This window comes from Mesoplodon bidens, assembly GCF_964165515.1.
Source record: "Mesoplodon bidens genome assembly, chromosome: 3".
Lineage (NCBI taxonomy): Eukaryota > Metazoa > Chordata > Mammalia > Artiodactyla > Ziphiidae > Mesoplodon > Mesoplodon bidens.
The window spans coordinates 105,650,562-105,669,884 of NC_138178.1; the positions used below are offsets into that span (position 1 = coordinate 105,650,562).

The 19,323-nt window shown below is 40.2% G+C and overlaps 1 protein-coding gene across 4 annotated transcripts in view; it reads right to left on the minus strand.

Annotated features, from left to right (window-relative positions):
- STXBP6 (syntaxin binding protein 6) overlaps nt 1-19,323 on the minus strand; it is a 277,899-nt gene that overhangs the window by 199,601 nt on the left and 58,975 nt on the right. For all 4 annotated transcript variants that reach the window (XM_081230247.1, XM_081230244.1, XM_081230246.1 and 1 more), the window contains exon 2: nt 10-198. In XM_081230247.1, the coding sequence (XP_081086373.1) occupies nt 10-163 (154 nt within the window). In that variant the 5' untranslated portion in view covers nt 164-198. The remainder of the gene's footprint in view (nt 1-9; nt 199-19,323) is intronic.

Below are 19,323 nucleotides of genomic sequence, written 5' to 3' on the forward strand. Positions count from 1 at the left end.
TTTCATTACCTGACAGGCAGATGTAAGTTAAATATTCGCCTTGACCTCCAGTTGCCAAGAAAGGAATCTTTTTCTTTGTCCTCCTCTTGACTTGGACAGCTCCCAGCATCCTTTCATCAAGAGGTGCAAAAATTTCCTTGCTGATGGCAGACTTGGCACTCATTGTTGACCAAGCAAGCAGGGCACGCAGTGAGTTTTCTAAAGAAAAAGAAAAGGCAAGCTGGAATTGGCAGTATTACAAAGGCTCGTATAAGAATGAGCAGCAGATATGATCCAGCAATCCCACTCCTGGGCAAATAGCCAGAAAAGATGAAAACTCTATTTCAAAAAGATACTTGCACCCCAATGTTCATAGCAATACTATTTACAATAGTCAAGACATGGAAGCAATGTAAACGTCTATCCACAGATGAATGGATAAAGAAGATGTGGTGTACACACATAATGGAATACTACTCAGCCATAAAAAACAATGAAATAATGCCATTTGCAGCAATATGGATGGACCTAGAGATTATCATACTACGTGAAGTAAGTCAGAGAAGGACAAATATCATATGATATCACATATGTGGAATCTAAATAAATGATATAAATGAACTTATTTATAAAACATAAACAGACTCACAGACATAGAAAACAAACTTATGGTTACCAAGGGGGAAAGGGTAGGGAGGGATAAATTGGAAATCTGGGATTAACAGAAACACATTATTATATATAAAATTAGATAAACAACAAGGACCTACTCTATAGCACAGGGAACTATATTCAATATCTTATAATACCCTATAATGGAAAATATATATATGTGTAACTGGATCACTTTGCTGTACACCTAGAACACTGTAAATCAACTAAAATTAAAAAAAAAGAATGAGCAGCAAGTTGATTCACACATGAAGTAATTTTCAATTTGTGGTTTAACCTCTCACTTGCTTGAAATGCATTATAGAATCATTAAAAAGAAGGCCTTTACATTTGTAATAACTGAAAAAAACTCAAACAAAAAAGGAATACAGATTTACTCACTGAAAATGACAAATGCAATGTGAGATGAGCAGCAAAAAATGAGATCTAGAAAGTGTGTCAGTCTCTATCCCAGCTGCACCTGACTAACTGGCAAGTGGCACCCACCCCATTCCCATTCTGTAAGGACCATGATTTCACATTTCCAGCTGAGAAATCTTTCCACTGTCTAAAAATCTTTAAAGTCAAGAGGTTCTTTATGCAACTTCAAAATCTCCTTTAACTCTAATGTAAACCCATTTCCCTAATTCTATTCATAGCAGAAATAATTATATCATCTTCCACATAATAACTACATATGCAACAGAAGACCATTAATTTAATCACCCTTCAGCTGCTTTGGATCAGGCTAAGTAATTAATCCTTATTTATTAGACTCTTTCAATGGGTCCTATTTTCCACTGCTCCTCTGCCTTTCATTGCCATGCTCTGGACCCTCGCCAAATTCTCCACAGTTTCCTTCAGCCAAAGTGGACACACAATTCTAAAAAAATGTCTGACTAATGCCAAGTATTTTGGAAATGTTACCCAGCAGTTCCCACATGTTATGCTCCTGTGGTTAACTGGCAGTGGGTGCCCAATAATTAAGAAAATAAAGCATCATGTTGCTGACTCCCAAAGAGTCCCACCCCACCCCTCAAATTTACATATACACAGTCCCCATGTTATATTTAGTTTTCCAAAGTTGTACTTCCCTAAAGGTCTTGATTCTGCTTATTTGTGTCTATTATATTCAAGGTCAATCTGAATTTTAACACTCTATCATCCAAAAACTCAGCTGCAACTTGAGTAAATGAGTAAATGTTTTCTATTCCATCATCTTAGTCAGAGTCTATGTCTTAAGCAGTAACCAACATTTGCTCAAGCAAATAACAAATCAGAACTAAAGGTGCAGAGAAGGCCAATGGGTTGGTCATGCAGGCTGTACAGAGGATTCAGAGATCCTGCAGAGGGATCAACAGCACAGCTATATATGGTAACAGTAGCTCAAAGAGCTGATCAACCTGCTGTAAAATCAAGCCAGTTGGCAAACAAACACCTATTATGTGCCACCTCAATGCTCAGTATAGAGATATAAGAAATAACTAAGATATGCTCCCTGCTCTCCAGGAGTTGACTACTGACTACATCAAAGGTTTCCCTTAAATCCAGACGATTTATGATGGAAGACCATGAAACATCCTTCCCAATGCAAGATTCACAAATGCTGCCCACACAGCTGTCCACCTGTAACTGGTCCCACACCTGTAACCTCATAGTAGGAAAGAGATATATTAAAAAAGAACCTTCCCCTAGTTAAAGAAATTTCTCGTGGTTTCAGTTCTGTAGTAGGTTTTCTTAGTGGCAGCAGAAATAAAGAATAAATAGTGTTGGTGTTTATTATCTATCTATACCTCTGTCTATACATTATAGATCTATGCCCAGATCTATGTGCTCAGATCATGCCATTTTATCATTGCCACCAGGTTCTTCATACTAGCTGGGTACAAAATGATGATGGAGTTTCTCAATGTGCTGACCTCTAACTGACACTCTGTGATTTCCTATAATCCCCCACTGCGATTTACCCCATGACTTTGCTATGCAGCGTGTTGTAATTTACAGGGACATATTTTTAAAAAGAGAGAAACTAGTTCTTTTCTAGCTCCAAGGCCTCTCACCTCTCAGCATTTGGGGACACGTGAAAGAGAAAGCCAGTGGTAGCACAGTGGCTTCAAACGTCCTATAAAAGCAATGTAGAAAGAAAGTCATCTTCCCAAACTCATCAGGCATTCTCTAAAACAGCGCCTTCCCAACTGTGGCAAGGCTTTTGCTTTTCCAACTCAGATTCACATTTTTCAAAACTTGTGGTTAAAAGAAACAGAAAGCTACCATTGTACTATGCAAAATCTGTCAGAGAAAAAAAAAGAAAAGGAACAACATGCATGTGCTACTAAATTTTCAGGAAATCTTGCTCTTCTTTTGAAAAACCGGTAAGGAATGGAAATGGCCTTTTGTTGTTTTTTTGTATGGATATTCAGCAGCCAAGAACAAAAGAGAGAAAAAAAGAGGAAAAATAAAACCAGTAACTTCACTGACCACAAATTTGGAATCAGACAAACTTGGGTTCAAATCTTATTTCCAAAACTTAAGACCTATATGTGGGTAAATCGCTTAAAATTCAGACCCTCAGTTTACTCACTGCAACATGGAGAAAGCTTCACCTAATTCATGGAAGCATTGAAAGAATTAGATGAAACAATGCATGCAAATCACTTATTCTGGTGCCTGAATCATAATGAATGCTTAAAATGGAAAAATTTTATTAACTCTCCTACTAAGATATGAAAAATAAAAGACCCTCTGAACTTGCAGAAACTGAGTAAATGTAGCCATCCATGACAGAAGGTATTTGTAAAAGAGAAACTGGATTTTATTTACCAAAGCTTTGCTTTTCTCACTCATGGGTATGAAACCCTTTAAATATGGATAAACAGTCTAACATATGGAGGGCTCTGTATAAAGTGTTATCAGGATGAGCTATTTATAGGTTTCACCCTCAGGAAACTCACTCACAAGAGACTATCAGGCTCATTTTTATGGGAAATTGTCTAAAGTTTTTGTCCAGGCCAAGGATACTAACAAGCCTGGGAGCACGCATGTATGTTTTTGATGCCACCTGGAAATGGGAATGGACAGTGGATTAGAAGAGAAAGAATCAGAATGTAAAAGGGGTACTAATGTAGCTTCGTGGAAATTATCTATGAGTGTCTCCCAAACCTGGCTGCACGTCTGAACTCGGCAAGGAGAGCTTTTCAAAAATGCAGACCCCTGGGCCCCTCCTTTACCCCTACCAAATAAGAATCTTGGGATCTGTAGTTTAAACAACTCTCTAACTGCAGCCATCCTGACACCTAAGTGAAAAGCTGAGAGCCTAACTAAGGAGGAACTGTGGGGATGGAAAGGAGTGTATTCTCAGGAGAGAATACAGGAAGAGAATGTACAGGACTTTTTCTCTCCATTCAACCAAGCAGATTTCTCAGGTCTTAGATCTTCCTACTGGTAAATCAATGTCCAGCCCACAGCTGGACCTCTTTGTAAGGAAAACAAGATGAATACACAGCGGTGGTACACCACTGACCACAGTTACTCCAACCTACATCACCCTAAAGGGGAGCAGGACATGCCGCCCCAAAATATTCTGCTTTAGTATATGGATTGTTTTGAGCCAAAGGTATCTGAAAAACAGCAAATGTAGGGACAGGCTTTCTCTGAATTCCCTTTATCTGTCTAAAGACAGATCCTCCAAAAGGCACTCGGTTGTTATAAATCCCCTCTCCAGGAGTTTCATCCACCAGAGAAGACTGATTCTTGTCACAGGACAGTAGACTAGAAGTCGACACCACACTCAGACACACTCTGTCACAAACTGTCACACCTCCCATCTAGTCTTGTAAGGGCCCATTTATCTTTTCTAAAAATCTTTTTCTCTCCCCTAAGAGGTGTACACCTTGTCCCCCTTCCCTAATAAGATGGTATTTAATCCTGAATTCTAAGTCACCTTGGGAATTATTCATTTTTCCCAGGGTATCTCCCATGTATACACAAGGTATACATGTTAATAAACTTCTGATTGGTTTTCTCTTGTTAATCTGTCTTTTATTACAGGGGTCTCAGCTAAGAACTGAGAAGAGTAAAGGGAAAATTATTTTTCCTCCCCTACAACCCATGTAAGTTTTCTCTCTTCCTGGTCCACAGCTTCTAAAGGCTATAATTACAAAGCTTTCCCATCCAAGAAACCAACCTACAATATGATTTGCAAGTCAAAGCAACTGGCTGCCTTAAGTGGTAGCTTTGGAAACTAATCACAGTTAACTTTCCTCTCCCTCAAGCTTTTTCATCTATCTTCTTCTCCCTTTAAGCCATCTAACCCATAACCACTTTTGTCAGCACATAGTTATGGTAGTGAGATGGTCCTCCACCTACAATCCTCCTCTCCAGGAGGAGCTGTAAACTCCAAGGACCTCACGGAGGAGGCAGATGAAGTACATAAGTTAAGGAGTAGAGAGGTAAGATGTTTTTGCATTCCAACACTAACATTTTCCATTTCCAGTACTTGAACTGACATGTGTCCTCTGTGGTCAAGAGACAAGGAAGAGTGGTAGGAACTCATTAAAACCTCAGATGACCTGTGGTGGTGCACTCATCATCCTGCAGGTGGCTCTAAGGCGGTGGGGCTGACAGGGCTTAAATATTTCTCACCTGAGAGGTAAGCTCTGCCTCTGGTGAAACAGAGGCAACATTTACTTCGCTTAATATTATTAGATAACAGATTCTCTAACCTCATTCACTTGCCACGCTTCACATGTAATCTTCTGATCATGGTATGGCACTGGCTATGCCAACACAAGTAATTTGGACTGTATGACGATTATATTCCCATTGCCAACAAGTAACCAGAATGCCTGGTTTTAGACCTCACCCTCTTAAACTAGTTACTATGACTCAACCCTGAGGTAGATACACTCAAAACCAGCCGATATCAAGTTTCAGAATTCTGCAAGTTCACAGCAAACAGGATATCATCCCAGAACACTTTTGGGGAGAATCAGCTGGTCTCTACTAGTGCATGGAAACTCTAGTGAGGTGACCTCACATAACTTAGAAATAAGAGAAATAAGGTTATTCTCTAAGATAGAACTTCTCTACATTGCCACTTTGTTTTCGAAATTCTACAAATGCAACTTGACTTCTGCCTTTAATTGGATGACACTAATCATACACCCAGATCCCACTGCCTTCCTGCTTTTAAATCCATGTGTCTAGCTGGCAACTGAGCATTTCCACTAAGAGTTAATTTAGACTCAGTCTTGTCTCTCAAACCCTCCAAGTCCCCATAATAACTAACCAATTACCAAGTTCTATAGATCCAATTTAATATTTCTGGGCTCCACCAGATGCTCTTCATCCTCACATCCTCTACCTTAATTCGGATCCCCATCATCCCTGGTTTGAATGATTTGGATGCCTCCTAAAAGGGTTCTAGTACCACTCCCATCTTGCTACCATTGTCCCTCTATACTGTCCAAGGTAATATTCTAAAGGATAAATATGATTCAAGTATAACTGTATTCAACTGTTTCTACTCCATGCCTCATGTCCTGAAAGAGAAACACAATTACCTTGACAAGGAACTGGGGGATGTTATAAATATTGAGGCCAAAGTAGAGAAATGTTAAATTGCTTCCCTTAAACTCCACAGTATTTAAGTACTAAATGTTACAAGTCAGATGTTATTACACAGTCATTAAACTTAGAGATAATCTAAAAATGTTAACTGTACTCTAAAAACTTCACTTAGCCAGAAAATATGCAACTTGTTAGGCAATAAAAATCAATTTTATTTTTTCTTGTTTCATAGATTAAGACCAATGAGATAATTTGAGGTCAATTTAGCTACTTTATAAAAATTTACCCAAGTAAGGGTTACTGATTATTATAAATATGCAATTCTACTTCTACTTAGACAACTTTACTCTTGGATAAGATAGCTCTCAAGATGAAAACTTTAGTCTATCCATAGCATGTAAGCATGAGGATAAATTAATTAGATGAAAGTTTCAACCTACCAGCCAATTTTTCCATGTACTTCAACTATTACTCTCAACTAAAAGTTCTTATAAATAGAATCTAAAAGGGGAGTCAGATATGCCACTAGACTAGACAGATAACTTTAAACTGGTGATACCATTCAAAGTTGAAAATTGCAATCACTATGAGTTCACCATTTTTTCTGGTAGAAAAAACAAGGGCTAAGGAAGGGGTTTGCCAATGGTATAAAACCAGAAGGGGATGGCAGACCAAGAACCCATAATTAAGATTTCACAAGATTTACAAAGATTGAGACTAAGTCAATGTCATACAGCAAATCTGCTAAAAATATCCTAGAAAAAGCCAGAAACTTACAAACAAGAAAAATAAAAATTTTAAGTATATGTATAAAAGCTAAAAATATTCTCTATTCTGCTAGAAAAATATTTGGAGACAGACCAAAAAATATATTAAAGGGGGAATTCCAAACAAAGACTATGTATATCAACATCAACTGGGGTCCCCAGGTCTTGTTCACACAGATTCAGGGGACCTGTGGGGGCAAGGTCTGGGATTTGTTTTCTTGATGATATCTTTGATTTATTCCACTGTACAACCAGGTCCAGATCCACTGTCTCTGGGTTTTTGTTTTTTCTCTGTATTTAATGAATTATTTATAAAATAAAGACTCTGTAAACCTTTTTTGAGAGTACATGGCAGATGCTCTGTAAAGCTCTAGTAATGAGTCACTGAGGTCTGTACAGTACTTCATGATTTACAAAACACCTCCACGCAATCCCAAGTATACAATCAAGACAGCTGCTAAATGCATCTTCCAAAGCTTGCTCTTTTTGTAAGTTAGAATCTTTAGGTATGTGTGCTTATGAATGGTAAACTATGGCATTTTTAACCCACCCCTATTGGTCTCAGGATGATGAAGAAGTTATAATTCCTCTCTTATAGAGATTAGTATTTGAACTGAAACCTCTAGAACCAGCAACTCTACTACTAGAGAAAAAGGAAATGTTGTGTGTATTATACATGATGCATGCTTACTTCAGATCCATTTTTAAGAGCAAAACATTATAAACAACCTAAATACCCATCAATATTCAATCTACATTGTTAAAATGCAGTATAGCCCTTCAACCCAATGGACTATCACATAACCTTTCAAAATCATGGCACAGATCTATAGATACTAACTTGAAAAAATGACATAATACAGAGTGAAAACAAGGAAGTTACAAAACAGAAAACGAGCTCATGAATGTAAACTTATATGTGTGTACTCATATGCATAAAGAGATTTCTAGAAAAAAGTCTGCCAAAATGTTAATATGATTATGTCTGGATTTTGAAACAAAGAAAAATAGGCCCAAGATTCTGCAGGGCAGTATTCTTATTCCACTATAACTTGACTAGAGTGTTCCTTAAAAAAAAATTGTTTTTGAGGTATACTCTTTCTCCCCAAACTGGAAAATACATCAAAATTTACTTTACTGGGATCCAATTATCAGTCTGCCCTACTCTCTTTTCAACTCCAGTCCAGGCATGGTGTTGGGAATCCCAAAGGTGAAAGCGGATAAATTTCCACCTTCAAAGAGTTGTGAGAAAGGAGAGCAGATGTCGTGAATGATTACCACAAGGTCTGGAAGTGATTTTGGTGAGAAGAAAACGTCACCTTTCCTCTGAGCAAATGCAGCTCCATGCCAGGACCCACGACCTGGTGCGCAGAATGCCAGCCAGATGTCCACTTGCACCTACTCGCTTGGACACAATCGCTGGAGCAGTGCAAAAGCAGCACAACCACACACAGCAACCCTGGTCATGACACTTAGCTCCTTAAGGAAGGAAAAGAAGCTTTTATTTACCATCAGGCTACCAAATACCATAAGACCTGGCTGGCTTTCTCTTCCGTGTATATACTAACCCTCCTCTTGTATGAGACATTATGTTCACAGGATCCTCCAAGCCGGTGACTCATGTCTGCTTCAATTATAAATCTAGACTATTGTCATCTCCTCTTTCCTTGTTTATATGTTCAGTAAGCACATTCTTCTTGTAGGCTTAATATCCAAAGAACAAACCCTTCTCTGCACCCAGACCACAAGACCTGTGTTTACACAAGTTTATTTATGTGGTGGGGGTACTTTTGAGCCGCCTTGTCGATCACTTCCTAACTTTAACAGATGATATGACAAAGCCAAAAAATAACATTACCAAGAACAAAAAAAGGTGCTGGGAATACGCCATTTGGAGGATTTGTTGAGGGATTTATTCTGTAATAGAACCTCCACATTCACAAGTTTAAATTTCCAGGATCAGCTAAGTTGGTTCTATAGTACCCATATACCGACTCGACAGTGATGGGGAGAAATAAAGTACCAAAGGGAAGGGCAGGCTGGGGTGCACTCACCGGTCTATGACAGAATTATTGATCCAAAGTGTGAGGCAGGCCTTAAAAATGAGTTTAAGTATATCAAAGAAAGAACAAAGGGTTATAAGGGAAAATGAACCAAAAGGAGCTCCAATTGTTGGCATCTCCCAATTTTCGAGTACTCATGTCATTGTGGTGCCCAACAGCTAGTTGGCAAACTAACAAAACAATATGTTGGCCTGAGAGCATTGTTTATTAACAACACTCATAACAGACAAATCTATTCCAACCAAATATGGACCAAGCCACACGAAGATTGACAACATGAAAATAAACATTTTAATTGTGTGCCACGCTCTGTACTGATTGCTGAATTCATGTGCTTCTTCTACTTACACTGAAGAGAAAACAATGGGGGAAACACTGAACCCACACATGAAAGGAAGTGGAAGACAGTGTGGTTCAGGTGTTTTCTCTTTTTGATGTATACAGAAGTTTACAACAGAAGTTTGGGATTAAAAAATAAAGACCAAACATATCAACCATTAAAAACAAACAAATCAATGAACAAATCCTCCAGCAAGCATAAAATGAGCCTTTTATATCAGATATTTGTTAACTCAAATCTTAGGTAAATTATAAATTCTCTTGATTCAGCTATTTCTGTTTTAGAACAGACCTGGAATATAACACTAAAAAGGTAATAAACCTTTAAAAAGATCCTCCAGACTTCCGGGTAAGATGGCGGAAGAGTAAGACACGGAGATCACCTTCCTCCCCACGGATACACCAGAAATACAGCTACACGTGGAACAACTCCTACAGAACACCTACTGAATGCTGGCAGAAGACCCCAGACCTCCCAAAAGGCAAGAAACTCCCCACATACCTGGGTAGGGCAAAGCGGAGAGATTCCCGCACAGAGGATCGGTGCCGAGCGGCACTCACCAGCCCGAGAGGCTTGTCTGCTCGCCCACCAGGGCGGACGGCGCTGGAAGCTGAGGCTCGGGCTTCGGTCAGAGCGCAGGGAAAGGACTGGGGCTGGCGGCGAGAACTCAGCCTGAAGGGGGCTAATGTGCCACAGCTAGCCGGCAGGGAGTCCGGGAAAACTCTGGAGCTGCCGAAGAGGCAAGAGACTTTTTCTTCCCTCTTGGTTTCCTGGTGCGCGAGGAGAGGGGATTAAGAGCGCTGCTTAAAGGGGCTCCACAGACGGGCGCGAGTCACGACTGAAAGCGCGGAGCCCAGTGACGGGCGTGGGACGCTGGGGCTGCTGCTGCCGCCGCCGCCAAGAAGCCTGTGTCCGAGCGCAGGTCACTGTCCACACCGCCCTTCCGGGAGCCTGTGCAGCCCGCCACTGCCGGGGTCCCAGGATCCAGGGGCGGCTTCCCTGGGAGAACGCACGGCGCGCCTCGGGCTGGTGCAACGTCACGCCGAACTCTGCCTCTGCAGGCTCGCCCCGCACTCCGTGCCCCTCCCTCCCGCGCGGCCTGAGTGAGCCAGAGTCCCTGAAGAGGCTGCTCCTTTAACCCTGTCCTGTCTGAGCGGAGAACAGACGCCCTCCGGCGACCTACACGCAGAGGCGGGGCCAAATCCAAAGCTGAGACCCAGGAGCTGTGAGAACAAAGAAGAGAAAGGGAAACCTCTCCCAGCAGCCTCAGAAGCAGCGGATTAAAGCTCCACAATCAACTTGATGTACCCTGCATCTGTGGAATACATGAATAGACAACAAATCATCCCAAATTGAGGAGCCAGGAGTCAGTGCTGTGCCTCTGAGGTGGGAGAGCCAACTTCAGGACACTGGTCCGCAAGAGACCTCCCAGCTCCACATAATATCAAACGGCGAAAATCTTCCAGAGATCTCCATCTCAACACCAGCACCCAGCTTCACTCAACGACCAGCAAGCTACAGTGCTGGACACCCTATGCCAAACAACTAGCAAGACAGGAACACAACGCCACCCATTAGCAGAGAGGTGGCCTAAAATCATAAAAAGTCCGCAGACACCCCAAAACACACCACCAGACGTGGACCTGTCCACCAGAAAGGCAAGATCCAGCCTCATTCACCAGAACACAGGCACTAGTACCTTCCACCAGGAAGCCTACACAACCCACTAAACCAACCTTAGCCACTGGGGACAGACACCAAAAACAACGGGAACTACGAACCTGCAGCCTGCAAAAAGGAGACCCCAAACACAGTAACATAAGCAAAATGAGAAGACAGAAAAACACACAGCAGGAGAAGGAACAAGATAAAAACCCACCAGACCTAACAAATGAAGAGGTAATAGGCAGTCTACCTGAAAAAGAATTCAGAATAATGATGGTAAAGATGATCCAAGATTCTATTTCCCAGATCCAAAATCTTGGAAATAGAATAGACAAAATGCAAGAAACAGTTAACAAGGACCTAGAAGAACTAAAGATGAATCAAGCATCGATTAAAAACACAATACATGAAATAAAAAATACTCTAGGGGCTTCCCTGGTGGCGCAGTGGTTGAGAGTCCGCCTGCCGGTGCAGGGGACACGGGTTCATGCCCCGGTCTGGGAGCATCCCACATGCCGCGGAACGGCTGGGCCCGTGAGCCATGGCCGCTGAGCCTGCACGTCCGTCCGCAATGGGAGAGGCCACAACAGTGAGAGGCCCGCGTACTGCAAAAACAAAACAAAACAAAAAATACTCTAGATGGGATCAATAGCAGAATAACTGAGGCAGAAGAACGGATAAGTGAGGTGGAAGATAAAATAGTGGAAATAACTGCTGCAGAGCAAAATAAAGAAAAAAGAATGAAAAGAACAGAGGACAGTCTCAGAGACCTCTGGGACAACATTAAACGCACCAACATTCGAATTATAGGGGTTCCAGAAGAAGAAGAGAAAAAGAAAGGGACTGAGAAAATATTTGAAGAGATTATAGTTGAAAACTTCCCTAATATGGGAAAGGAAATAGTTAATCAAGTCCAGGAAGCACAGAGAGTCCCATACAGAATAAATCCAAGGAGAAATACGCCAAGACACATATTAATCAAACTGTCAAAAATTAAACACAAAGAAATCATATTAAAAGCAGCAAGGCAAAAACAACAAATAACACACAAGGGAATCCCCATCAGGATAACAGCTGATCTATCAGCAGAAATTCTACAAGCCAGAAGGGAGTGGCAGGACATAATTAAAGTGATGAAGGAGAAAAACCTGCAACCAAGATTACTCTACCCAGCAAGGATCTCATTCAGATTTGATGGAGAAATTAAAACCTTTACAGACAAGCAAAAGCTGAGAGAGTTCAGCACCACCAAACCAGCTTTACAACAAATGCTAAAGGAACTTCTCTAGGCAAGAAACACAACAGAAGGAAAAGACCTACAATAACGAACCCAAAACAATTAAGAAAATGGGAATAGGAACATACATATCGATAATTACCTTAAATGTAAATGGACTAAATGCTCCCACCAAAAGACACAGATTGGCTGAATGGATACAAAAACAAGACCCATATATATGCTGTCTACAAGAGACCCACTTCAGACCTAGAGACACATACAGACTGAAAGTAAGGGGATGGAAAAAGATATTCCATGCAAATGGAAACCAAAAGAAAGCTGGAGTAGCAATTCTCATATCAGACAAAATAGACTTTAAAATAAAGACTACTAGAAGAGACAAAGAAGGACACTACATAATGATCAAGGGATCGATCCAAGAAGAAGATATAACAATTGTAAATATTTATGCACCAAACATAGGAGCACCTCAATACATAAGGCAAATACTAACAGCCATAAAAGGAGAAATAGACAGTAACACACTCATAGTAGGGGACTTTAACACCCCACTTTCACCAATGGACAGATCTTCCAAAATGAAAATAAATAAGGAAACACAAGCTTTAAATGATACATTAAACAAGATGGACTTAATTGATATTTATAGGACATTCCATCCAAAAACAACAGAATACACATTTTTCTCAAGTGCTCATGGAACATTCTCCAGGATAGATCATATCTTGGGTCACAAATCAAGCCGTAGTAAATTTAAGAAAATTGAAATTGTATCAAGTGTCTTTTCTGACCACAATGCTATGAGACTAGATATCAATTACAGGAAAAGAGCTGTAAAAAATACAAACACATGGAGGCTAAACAATACACTACTTAATAACAAAGTGATAACTGAAGAAATCAAAGAGGAAATTAAAAAATACCTAGAAACAAATGACAATGGAGACACAACGACCCAAAACCTATGGGATGCAGCAAAAGCAGTTCTAAGAGGGAAGTTTATAGCAATACAATCCCACCTTAAGAAACAGGAAACATCTCGAATAAACAACCTAACCTTGCACCTAAAGCAATTAGAGAAAGAAGAACTAAAACATCCCAAAGTTAGCAGAAGGAAAGAAATCATAAAAATCAGATCAGAAATAAATGAAAAAGAAATGAAGGAAACGATAGCAAAGATCAATAAAACTAAAAGCTGGTTCTTTGAGAAGATAAACAAAATTGATAAACCATTAGCCAGACTCATCAAGAAAAGAAGGGAGAAGACTCAAATCAATAGAATTAGAAATGAAAAAGGAGAAGTAACAACTGACACTGCAGAAATACAAAAGATCATGAGAGATTACTACAAGCAACTCTATGCCCATAAAATGGACAACCTGGAAGAGATGGACAAATTCTTAGAAATGCACAACCTGCCAAGACTGAATCAGGAAGAAATAGAAAATATGAATAGACCAATCACAAGCACTGAAATTGAAACTGTGATTAAAAATCTTCCATCAAACAAAAGCCCAGAACCAGATGGCTTCACAGGCGAATTCTATCAAACATTTAGAGAAGAGCTAACACCCATCCTTCTCAAACTCTTCCAAACAATATCAGAGGAAGGAACACTCCCAAACTCATTCTACGAGGCCACCATCACCTTGATAGCAAAACCAGGCAAGGATGTCACAAAGAAAGAAAACTACAGGCCAATATCACTGATGAACATAGATGCAAAAATCCTCAACAAAATACTAGCAAACAGAATCCAACAGCACATTAAAAGGATCATACACCACGATCAAGTGGGGTTTATTCCAGGAATGCAAGGATTCTTCAATATACGCAAATCAGTCAATGTGATACACCATATTAACAAGTTGAAGGAGAAAAACCATATGATCATCTCAATAGATGCAGAGAAAGCTTTCGACAAAATTCAACACCCATTTATGATAAAAACCCTGCAGAAAGTAGGCATAGAGGGAACTTTCCTCAACATAATAAAGGCCATATATGACAAACCCACAGCCAACATTGTCCTCAATGGTGAAAAACTGAAACCATTTCCACTAAGATCAGGAACAAGACAAGGCTGCCCACTCTCACCACTCTTATTCAACATAGTTTTGGAAGTTTTAGCCACAGCAATCAGAGAAGAAAAGGAAATAAAAGGAATCCAAATTGGAAAAGAAGAAGTAAAGCTGTCACTGTGTGCAGATGACATGATACTATACATAGAGAATCCTAAAGATGCTACCGAAAAACTACTAGAGCTAATCAATGAATTTGGTAAAGTAGCAGGATACAAAATTAATGTACAGAAATCTCTGGCATTCCTGTACACTAATGATGAAAAATCTGAAAATGAAATCAAGAAAACACTCCCATTTACCATTGCAACAAAAAGAATAAAATATCTAGGAATAAACCTACCTAAGGAGACAAAAGACGTGTATGCAGAAAATTATAAGACACTGATGAAAGAAATTAAAGATGATACAAATAGATGGAGAGATATACCATGCTCCTGGATTGGAAGAATCAATATTGTGAAAATGACTCTACTACCCAAAGCAATCTACAGATTCAATGCAATCCCTATCAAACTACCACTGGCATTTTTCACAGAAGTAGAACAAAAAATTGCAAAATTTGTTTGGAAAAACAAAAGACCCCGAATAGCCAAAGCAATCTTGAGAACGAAAAACGGAGCTGGAGGAATCAGGCTCCCTGACTTCAGACTATACTACAAAGCTACAGTAATCAAGACAGTGTGGTACTGGCATAAAAACAGAAAGATAGATCAGTGGATCAGGATAGAAAGCCCAGAGATAAACCCACGCACATATGGCCAACTTATCTTTGATAAAGGAGGCAGGAATGTACAGTGGAGAAAGGACAGCCTCTTCAATAAGTGGTGCTGGGAAAACTGGACAGGGACATGTAAAAGTTTGAGATTAGATCATTCCCTAACACCATACACAAAAATAAGCTCAAAATGGATTAAAGACTTAAATGTAAGGCCAGAAACTATCAAACTCTTAGAGGAAAACATAGGTAGAACACTCTATGACATAAATCACAGCAAGATCCTTTTGGACCCACCTCCTAGAGAAATGGAAATAAAAACAAAGATAAACAAATGGGACCTAATGAAACTTCAAAGCTTTTGCACAGCAAAGGAAACCATAAACAAGACCAAAAGACAACCCTCAGAATGGGAGAAAATATTTGCAAATGAAGCAACTGACAAAGGATTAATCTCCAAAATTTATAAACAGCTCATGCAGCTCAATAGCAAAAAAACAAACAACCCAATCCAAAAATGGGCAGAAGACTTAAATAGGCATTTCTCCAAAGAAGATATACAGACTGCCAACAAACACATGAAAGAATGCTCAACATCATTAATCATTAGAGAAATGCAAATCAAAACTACAATGAGATATCATCTCCCACCAGTCAGAATGGCCATCATCAAGAAATCTAGAAACAATAAATGCTGGAGAGGGTGTGGAAAAAAGGGAACACTCTTGCACTGCTGGTGGGAATGTGAATTGGTACAGCCACTATGGAGAACAGTATGGAGGTTCCTTAAAAAACTACAAATAGAACTACCATATGACCCAGCAATCCCACTACTGGGCATATACCCTGAGAAAACCATAGTTCCAAAAGAGACATGTACCAAAATGTTCATTGCAGCTCTATTCACAATAGCCCGGAGCTGGAAACAACCTAAGTGTCCATCATCGGATGAATGGATAAAGAAGATGTGGCACATATATACAATGGAATATTACTCAGCCATAAAAAGAAACGAAACTGAGCTATTTGTAATGAGGTGGATAGACCTAGAGTCTGTCATACAGAGTGAAGTAAGTCAGAAAGAGAAAGACAAATACCGTATGCTAACACATATATATGGAATTAAAAATAAAAAAAGTCATGAAGGACCTAGGGGCAAAACGGGAATAAAGACACAGACCTACTTGAGAATGGACTTGAGGATATGGGGAGAGGGAAGGGTAAGCTGTGACAAAGCGAAAGAGAGGCATGGACATATATATACTACCAAATGTAAGGTAGATAGATAGTGGGAAGCAGCCGCAGAGCACAGGGAGATCAGCTCGGTGCTTTGTGACCGCCTGGAGGGGTGGGATGGGGAGGGTGGGAGGGAGGGAGATGCATGAGGGAAGGGATGTGGGAACAGATGTATATGTATGACTGATTCACTTTGTTATAAAGCAGAAACTAATTAAAAAAATTAAAAAAAAAAAGATCCTCCAATTTTAAGTGTATGAAACCTACAAAAACCAAAAGTAGTTGAAACAACTTTATATATTTTTTAAAAATCTAAAAATCAGAGCAAAACTTCTCAAAATAGTCTCTAAATCATCAATTCTGAGAGTATTTCCTACTTGAATCCTTTATTTGGAGAATATCATCACTTTATAATTTCTTGAGAGTTTCAATTAGTTTTCTGTAATTGACATTTTATCAGTATTATACTCTGACATGAAGTCCTTCACAGCAATGAGGGGCGCAGAAGAAATGTGATACATCCAGAAGCCCTGTTATACATATTTACACTGTCAACTTAAAAGACTAAGGACTCTGTCCTTCAACGGCTCAATTTCACAAATGAGATTTTCAATAAGGTCATTAAACTCTTCCCATACGGATCAAGCCAAGGATTGTCATTTCAACTTTAATCAGTCTCCCCAACAATCAATTTCATGATTTTGTGCCTGTGCAGTGTAATCTGAATGGTGCTGAAAAAGATTCCCTCCCAGCCTCCAAAAGCTTTTCCCGTCAGCACCTCAAATTCCGACAGGAGATGCGTACACTTAAACATGTGACTTTGGTATCTGAAAGTCCTCATTAATACATTTTTATGTGGGAGAGAGGAGGGTGAGATTCCATTTTATAGATCAGGAAACTAAAGCTCAGAGTAGTTAAGTAAGTTACTCTAGATCACGCAGCTTTTCAAGGGCAGAGCTAGGATTTGAACCTAGAAGCGTGATACTCGTAGTCTTTTCTCTCCCTATCTCCTATTGAAGAAATGAAAAAGGTAGGAAGAGATGAGATAGAAATACATTCCAGGTAAATCAAGACAAATTCATCTGCTTCACAGTTTTGCCTCTGATCAGCCTTGCTTTTGGGTGGACAAGATACTGTTATCATCCCTGCCCAGCTACTAAAGATAATAAGTCAGGCTGGAGTTTGAAGTCGTTCTTTCTGGATATCTGCTCATCTTGGGTGTGCAGGTCATGTGGTGAAACTGGCAAAGAGGATCACGTAATCTAGTTAGAATAGAGCTCGTTTTGATTCCAAGATGAAAATTGGGGAGTTCAGAATACATTAACAGAGAGTCTGTGATAAAGCTCTATCTCCACAAACAGGACAATGCCCACCAAAGCCTCATCACAGCTGTTTGCCACCCTCCTTTGGAGACCAGCCGTTTATAACAGGAGTCAACTCCTGGGAGGATCTTGGATGGCTGCCACCAGGCAGCTTTATGAACCTTGCAGGCTATTTTCCTAACCGGAAAAGGCTGAAAAATGAAAGGCACATATTTCAAAGGTTTCTGCTGGTTCTCAGGGAAAACTCCTCTTTCCACTTCCTTTGCTGTATTACCCCCCTCTGGTATTTCAAAAGCACAACTGGGACCCTCCTTGTTACCTCCTACCCCATACTCTTGCTGTGTCTTCTGTCTTCCACTGCCAATGCTTCAAGCAACCTTAGCTGCTTCCCTAACAGCAATGCCCCTGGCTTCACACATTTGAAACGCTTGGCAAGAGGAATTCTATGCACTTGACTTTACTGAGTAGGATCTCAGCAAGACCTTCCAAATGAGCCAACCAAAAACCATTGCTTGACAAATTTTGGGGCCCTACCCACCAGCAGCTTATACTTCAGTTGAAAGATGTGTGCAAGTTAGTATGTTAGCATTTTTAAGCTTACACATTTAACAGCTGGAAGTGATTTAGTGATTGTCTAGCTAATCCAATTCTCTTCCTTAAATCATAAGAAAACTGAAATCCAGAGGGTAATTCCCAAATCATACAACTAAAGAGTAGCAAGGCCAAGATGAGGGCTAGCCACTATTCTCCACCTTACTGTGATGTTCTCCACATAACTGTGAAGTTATGATAGCAATCCCAAGTTTGTGGAAGGTGAGAATAGGTGTTATGTCAGAAGGGAGAGGGAAAGAGAGAAAATATCATTTATTACAGTGGCGACTCTTCTCAGATTCATCCTTTTTCTCATGAATTGGCATGAAATTAAGTGTTGGACTAGAATATCCCTAGCCCATAGATTTCTAAACCTCAACTTTTGACTATCACCTTCTATTCCCTTGAATTTTCACAGTTTATGTTTTCTCATTTGGCTGTCGAGGCCAAAAGCAATGATGGTCTGCCCAAATGGAACAGGTTGAGACAGTCCAAGAAGCACAGAATTGTTTTGGCCAAGTCCCAAGCCACAGGGCTCTGTACTGACCCCAACTAACAGGAGCCCCTCCTACCGTCTCAGTGCTCTGAGCCACTGGAAGGAGAACATGCCCTGGGCAAAGGCACAAGTCTATTACCAGTCTGGGAATTAATGCTCTGGATTGGAGGGGTCTCCTGAAAGCACAATGCTAACCACACCAAGAGCCTGGATCAGCTCTTATAAAGGTTTCTCAGCACTTATTCCAGGCCCTGGAAACAACAGGGGAGGAAAATAGGAATCTATCAAGTCCAGTTCTTGTCTTTGGAACTGCACCCTTCAGCCTCAGTACAAAACCACCACCAGGTGCCTGCAATCTGTAATCAGTGCTCTATTAAAATGCTCTCAGAAATGCCAAAATTATCCTGACTTCCACACGCAGCTGCACAAGGTCCTGTTGGGTAACTGAAGAGTCTCTACAGGTTCACTTGAGACTCCCCAGAAGCAACAAACTAGAATGCCTTGGTTAGGATCCACAATCCAATCAACAGTGAAATCTCCATGTGAAAGGGATGGACCGGTGGGTAGGCAGGCATCCCCATTCTATGCATTGGGGATGCCACAGAA